General features: G+C 53.8%; 1 protein-coding gene across 4 annotated transcripts in view; it reads right to left on the reverse strand.

Annotated features, from left to right (window-relative positions):
- RUNX3 (RUNX family transcription factor 3) overlaps nt 1-692 on the reverse strand; it is a 57,007-nt gene extending 56,315 nt beyond the window's left edge. The window contains exons 1-2 of one of the 4 annotated variants that reach the window (XM_073233423.1): nt 506-692; nt 185-332 (exon numbers count right to left, since the gene is read on the reverse strand). In XM_073233423.1, the coding sequence (XP_073089524.1) occupies nt 185-242 (58 nt within the window). In that variant the 5' untranslated portion in view covers nt 243-332; nt 506-692. Of the gene's footprint in view, nt 1-184 lie in introns of all 4 variants that reach the window. The other 3 variants (XM_037017918.2, XM_037017916.2, XM_037017917.2) reach the window with 3 other exon arrangements.
- Between the last annotated feature and the right edge of the window lie 5,308 nt (nt 693-6,000).

Here is a 6,000-nt window from a genome sequence, read left to right on the forward strand (position 1 = left end):
TCTGGGAGACCACGGAGGCCACCAAGCCCTCTTCCCACTTGAGGCTTTCAGAAGCCAGTGGCTTTAGGTAGACAGGCTATGTATTTGAAGGCAGCCAGGGCGGTCGGTGCAGGGACGTGGCCGGGGGCCTGGCCACAGCCCACCCGGGGGGGCCGGCTCAGGGCCCTGGGCAGTTGCTACTCACCCCGGATGAAGGTCGCCGAGTAGGTCGGGAAGGAGTCGAAGATGCTGTTCGATGCCATGCCCCGCTCTGAGGAAGGCGAGGATTCAGCCCTTCAGGGGGTTGGGTTGGGATCGACTTGGCTGGCTGTTGTTTTATTTTTTCCTAGCGACTTTGAAAATAAAGGGGGGGATGGTGGTGTTGCTTTTTGTTTGTTTTTTTGTTTTGTTTTGTCTCTTTTTTCCCCCTACTGCTATGAAAAAGAAAAAAGGAAAGAACGCGAGAGTGTGTGTGTGAGCAAGAGAGGAAAAAAAATCCCCAAGGAAAGTAAGTTTCTGTTTGTACCCAAGAATTTGGATTCCCGGTCCCACAGGAATGTCTAGCCACAAATTTTCAACAGAAGCGTATGCAGAGTGTATCATTAGACGGCGGGAAGGGGCCTTCGGCAGCCAGGGCGCCGGAGCTCCAGGGCAGCGAGAGCAGAGCCAGGCCCAGCATCAGCACCACGGGGAATGAATGAACGGGGCTCACCCCCCCGGCAGCCCAGGCTCCAGTGGGTGCGAGGGCGGCCGTGGGTGGGGAGGCCCAGGAGCCAACCAGCTCCCGCGCCGGGCCCCGAGGGCGGCCGAGGGCCTGGCCTTGTGGGTCTGTGGTTGAGGGACCAGGCCTTCACAGTGTCAACCCAACCTCAGCTCACAGGATGCAAGGAGCCAGCTCGCGGCCTTGGCCCATTGGCTGGGCTGTGGTCACCTGGGCCGTGATGTCACGGCCTCTTAGAAGATCTTGTGGCTGGCCTCGGTCTCTTTTTGGAAAAAAAAATTTAAAAAGAAAGAAAGAGAAAGAGAGAGAGAGAGAAAAAAGTGATGGCTTTTATTTGTGGGGCTGGCCTCAGCACGCGACCCAGAAGCAGAACTGAAAGCAGTTGGAGCAGGGGTGGCTGGGCGGAGGCTTGGATCCTGTGGGACACTCCTCTGTAATGAAGGCCAGTGTCGGCCTGGGCGGGCGGGGGACCGCGCAGGGCCTGAGCAGGCGCCGGGAGCCCGGATCCCCCGGCGGCCCGAGGACTCTTCTCCGAGCCCCACCCTGGGCTGAAGCTAACACCCTGCTGTTGTCCGCCCCACTGTGCAGCGAGCGGCATCCGCACGTGTGGCTGGGTGGCACTTCAGGGGGATTTGATGGGAGTTGGAATTAAATACAGAGAGGAACACATGAAGCAGCATCACCAGCTCTCACACTTGGCCATGACCTGCCATGACCTGCCTGCCGAGAAAGGCCTTCCTGATGAAAGGTGGCAGAAGGCCAAGGGGCCAAGGTGCCAAGGTGGTGCCCTCTGGAGAGCTTGGGCTCTGAGGCCCGACTTACCATTCAAGGCCCTTTGCCCATTTTGCCCATCTGTGCATCTCCTTGGGGTTCTCTATTCCAGTCTAACGTGCCTGGGTTTCCCTGCCTCTGGGCCTTTGCTCATGCTGTCCACCCCCACCTCTGCAACCCTGGAGTGCCCTTTGTCAGCCCCTTTTTTGAATCCTTCACATCCCAGAGGGTTCAAGGCTCAGAGGGACTCAAAAGTAGAAAAGACATGGAAGATGATTCAACCCTACACTTCTGTGTTCCCAGAAGCCACGTGTGGGAGGAGCGTGGGGGCTTTTACCATTTCCCTTGCAAGTTCCACTCTCCCATTTCACAGGTCAGACCCCGGAGGCCCAGCACGTGGAATTCGGCTTGTGTAGGGCCAGACAGTACCCCGAGTGGGATTAGAATGTCAGCCTCTGACTGAGGGCTCTAGCCTGAGCCTCAGCCATGATACCATGCAGCGCCCCCTACGCTAAGCCGTGGGACTCCAGACACCCTCTGCAGCCTTGGCACCGTCCCAGCCTCTCACGGGGAACCCAGGTGTGCAGGCAGGCCCCAGCACAGCCGTGGACTCACAGTGGTCTCTCTAGGCCAACACGGAGCAGGGGGCCATCCAGGGGGAGGACGGGCTTGTCTAAGCACAGACGCTTGTTTCTGTCCACAGCAACACCAGCCACCTGGGAACAGGACGCCCTCGGAGACGTGCTGCCTGTGCCTCACCTGGAACCCCATGAAGGCTGTTTTCTGTCCCTGAGTGGGAAGTTGGGAGTTGCTGGGAGGAGGGGGGTTTAATCTGCCCAAGGAGGAAGCAAGTTTATGGCAAAAGCCACAGGGCTCTGGGGCCGAGTTTGAGTTCCAGTCCCAGTAGTGCCAAAGCCGGCTACAAGACGATGGGACAAGTCACTTCCCTTTTCTGGCCTTCAGTTTCCTTCCCTGTAAAATGGGGCAACTGGGTGAGGGCGCCATAAATGTTGGTTTCCTTGCCTGAGTCTCGGTGACATAATTTGGGCACCGTTATGAGTAAGCACAGGTAAAGAACTGTCACAGTCACATAGGACAGACTACCCCCATGGTAAACTCATCAGCTGGCCCAGCCTGGGCAGGACCAAAGGGTCAGGGCATGGGTGGAGCCTGCCCAGGGGCCTTGACCTTCTGGTTAATTTCAGAGCATTTTTGGAGTCAGCCACGTTGTAAAAGGGATCAAAGACAGACACAACTGGGAAGACCCCCTTTAACAGAAGTGAAAACTGAGGCCCCCAGAGGGGCAGAGACTCGCCCAAGTTCACCCAGTGAGTCAGTGGAACCCAGGCCCCCTGCTTCCCAGCCCAGGAGCTGTTTCCGCTCCACCAACACCACCTCCAGTTTCTAACATCACCCTACGTACATGGCTGTTTTTTCCACCCTAAAAGCAAGCCCCCCATAACACCTATAACTTGGTTACCCTGAGGGATTCCCCCTCCCAGGGAAGCTGTGTCCAGGCCCAGGAATAGGAGGAGGCCTGGGAGGCTGTGTTGGGCCCAGAGACCCATCTGCACAGCAAGTTGGCTCATGTGTTCATAGGGCAACAGGGCAAACACTGGATGCCAGGTCTGGTTCTTCCTCAGGAGGCTTAGAATTTCCAATGCCCCCTTAGAAGCATGGGCCAGACTTTGAATGAACCTCTGGTGGCTGCCTGGAGAAGCAGAAGGAACATCCCCGAAGCTGTGAGCTTTGGGGCAGGAGTCTTTATTCTTCTGAGCCTGAGAGGTGGAGCCAATTGCGGTACCCTCTTTTCAAAATTGCAAAGAAGATGAAATAAGAAAATACTGTGAGTGTGTCTGGCACATTGCAGATGCCAATTCCCAGGATTCCCATTCCTTCAGTTTCTGACTGCATACTCTCTCAGCATGCAGTGGGAAGTCAGATTTTGTCTTGAAAAAAAAAATCTGATATCATAGAAGCCTCTGAACCCATTAGATCAGGTTAATCCGAAAATTTGGTTGAAGGAGAGAATCATTAAAAAAAAATAGTACTTATGCTCCTTTAAACCTTTATTTTTAATTTAAACTTACAAATGTGCATTAAATGGTCTTACTCTTATTCTTCTGGCTTAAGTCAGCCCAGAAGGCATCTCCTACAACTTCCTCTTTGGTTTCTTTACGGTGGAACATGAATGTAAAGATGCGTATGATGCAGTCAGCATCCAGTAGCATCTAGATTTTACTGTTTTCCCCAGTCTTCTACAATGACCCACTCTCACCTAATCAAATGTATTTTTTAGCAGCTTGCCATCACTCTTTCCAAGGTATTCAACTTAGTTTTAGAGAAACAGACACTCCTGTTTTGCATCTTGTCATTGATAATAACACACTGCCATCAGTAAAGGTCCAGTCAGAGAAGAGAAGCCACTTTGAGTATTGGAAATGGAGGGGAGTTAATTGGGGGGTTATTGGCAACACAGGTGAAGCAAGAGCTGCGAGGCCAAAGATGGCTAGGTGCCCTAAGAATAGCCACACTAGGAAGCCACGCTTTGGCAAGAGGGGCACAGGGAAAGGGCAGGTTACCAGGGTCCCCAGCAGAAGCAGGGGCGTGGTAGAGTAGTCTAGCATTTGCTGGACCCACAGAGGAGACTTAACCACTATGGAGATGCCCCAAAACAGAGACTAAAAGGACTTCTCTCTTTCTCCCAACCTTCAATCTCCTAGCATCTGCCATTGGTTGAATGGAGCTGGAACCAGTGACTTAGTGGAATTATACCCCTGCACTATGGAGACAAATGGGGGGAGGGGTAGAATGGATCTGGGGGCAAACTGGCCCTGGATTGGCATAATATCCAGTGAAGTTCTGTAACCACGAAAACCCAACTGGCATAAAGGGGTCTGGGGACACATCCAACTGATGTCTGGCAAGTTGACAGCTCAGTGGGCTGGTTGGGGCTGAAGGTGTGGATCCCAGAGAATGATCTGCTAGCCCAGAGCATTGATTGGTATATTATGCCAGAAGTGCTGGTGAGCCCCATGTTACATGGGAAGTAGTTAAGAAAGCATATACCATAAATAGTGATGAAATTGCATTTTCTTCACTTGTGTGCAGAACTGATATTTTCACTGGGATACTGGGATCGGGGGATTATGTCCCCAGTCATGAGGACTGGCTTTACAGCCCATGTATGAACTTCGCAGTTTACAAAATGGCACACCTCTGAGCCCACTGGGCCTTCCCAGCAAACCTGCAGGACAGGTGTGGCTCTCTTCACTTTCCTGATGAGGAAAATACTAATCCCAGAAATTAACACCAAGTTTTAACCTCTAGGAGTCAGTGCAGCCAGATTGGACCAGATGAGCGGCAGATCTGAGATGCGCACTGGTCTTGGAGTTCAAATTCTGACTTTCTCCCAGCAAATCACAATGCTGGGCCCAAGGAAAGGGCTGGAGCAATTCTCTGGTACCTACTGCAGGCTGCTGGGGTGCTCCACCTTCAGGGTGACTTGAAAATAAGATGCCTCCTTCCACTACTCCCCTCCCCGCACAACCAGGTCCACCCTCTGCTCTAGCGGAGGTCCATTCTCAGGGTGGAGGGTGAGGCCTACAGGCCATGTAGCCAACCCAGAGACAGGATACCCAGGCCAAGCCGAGGGACCATTAGCTAAAGACCTACCATGTGGGATGCATATACTGACAGCTTTATGTACAGAATCTCCAATGGTGGGCTCTCAAGACAGCCAGCCATGCTAAGGGGTCTTCCTGCCAGTTTCCAAGCAGCAGTCAGAGGTGAAGGGATCTGGTTGCAGATGGAGGAAGCAGATTCAAACCCAGCCTGCCCACCACCTGCTTTCTGGGCTCTTTCTCCTGTCCCCACCCCCAGCCTTTCTCTTTCCTGTTGTTTGTTTCAAAAAACTGCTCAGGTGCCCCCTTCAGAACCAAACCCCTCCCTGCTCCCACTCCATCTTCCTGCCTCAGCCCCCTTCTCCAGGGGCCTCCCTTTACTGGATCCCTCTCTGCCACCCCAGGGTAGCCGCATCGTCCTTACACCATAGGTTAGTGGCATTGAGGACAATCTTATGACTACCTGCTCACAGCGTCTGCTTCACCCCAGGCCCCAGCAGCTCCACTCATGGCCTTTCTTCCTGCCTAAAATTCCACTGTTAGTGCACATTTGAGTCTGGGTACACTTCAGCCATAGCCTTCGGTTAAAAAGGCAGGTAGAATTGGGTGGAGGAGCGAAACAGAGCCCTGAGAGGGGTTAGCCAACATGGAAAGGGCACAGCCTGGGTTCCACCCGGCTCTCCCCACACGGGCATGGGTCCCCTCTCCCTGGCCACTGCCTGAACTAAGGATCCACACTGCCCCCCACCCCACTCCACCTGCACGCAGAGCAGACCAGGCAGGCAGAGCAGAGATGGTTCTCCCTGTCCTACAGCCAGGGACACTGGGGCTTGCAGAGGGAAGGGACACAGTCACATGGTGATAAGAGGGTCCAACTACAGGTCTGCCGCCACCGTGTCCAGCCAC

This window comes from Manis javanica, chromosome 4 (assembly GCF_040802235.1).
Source record: "Manis javanica isolate MJ-LG chromosome 4, MJ_LKY, whole genome shotgun sequence".
In the NCBI taxonomy this organism is placed as follows: Eukaryota; Metazoa; Chordata; class Mammalia; order Pholidota; family Manidae; genus Manis; species Manis javanica.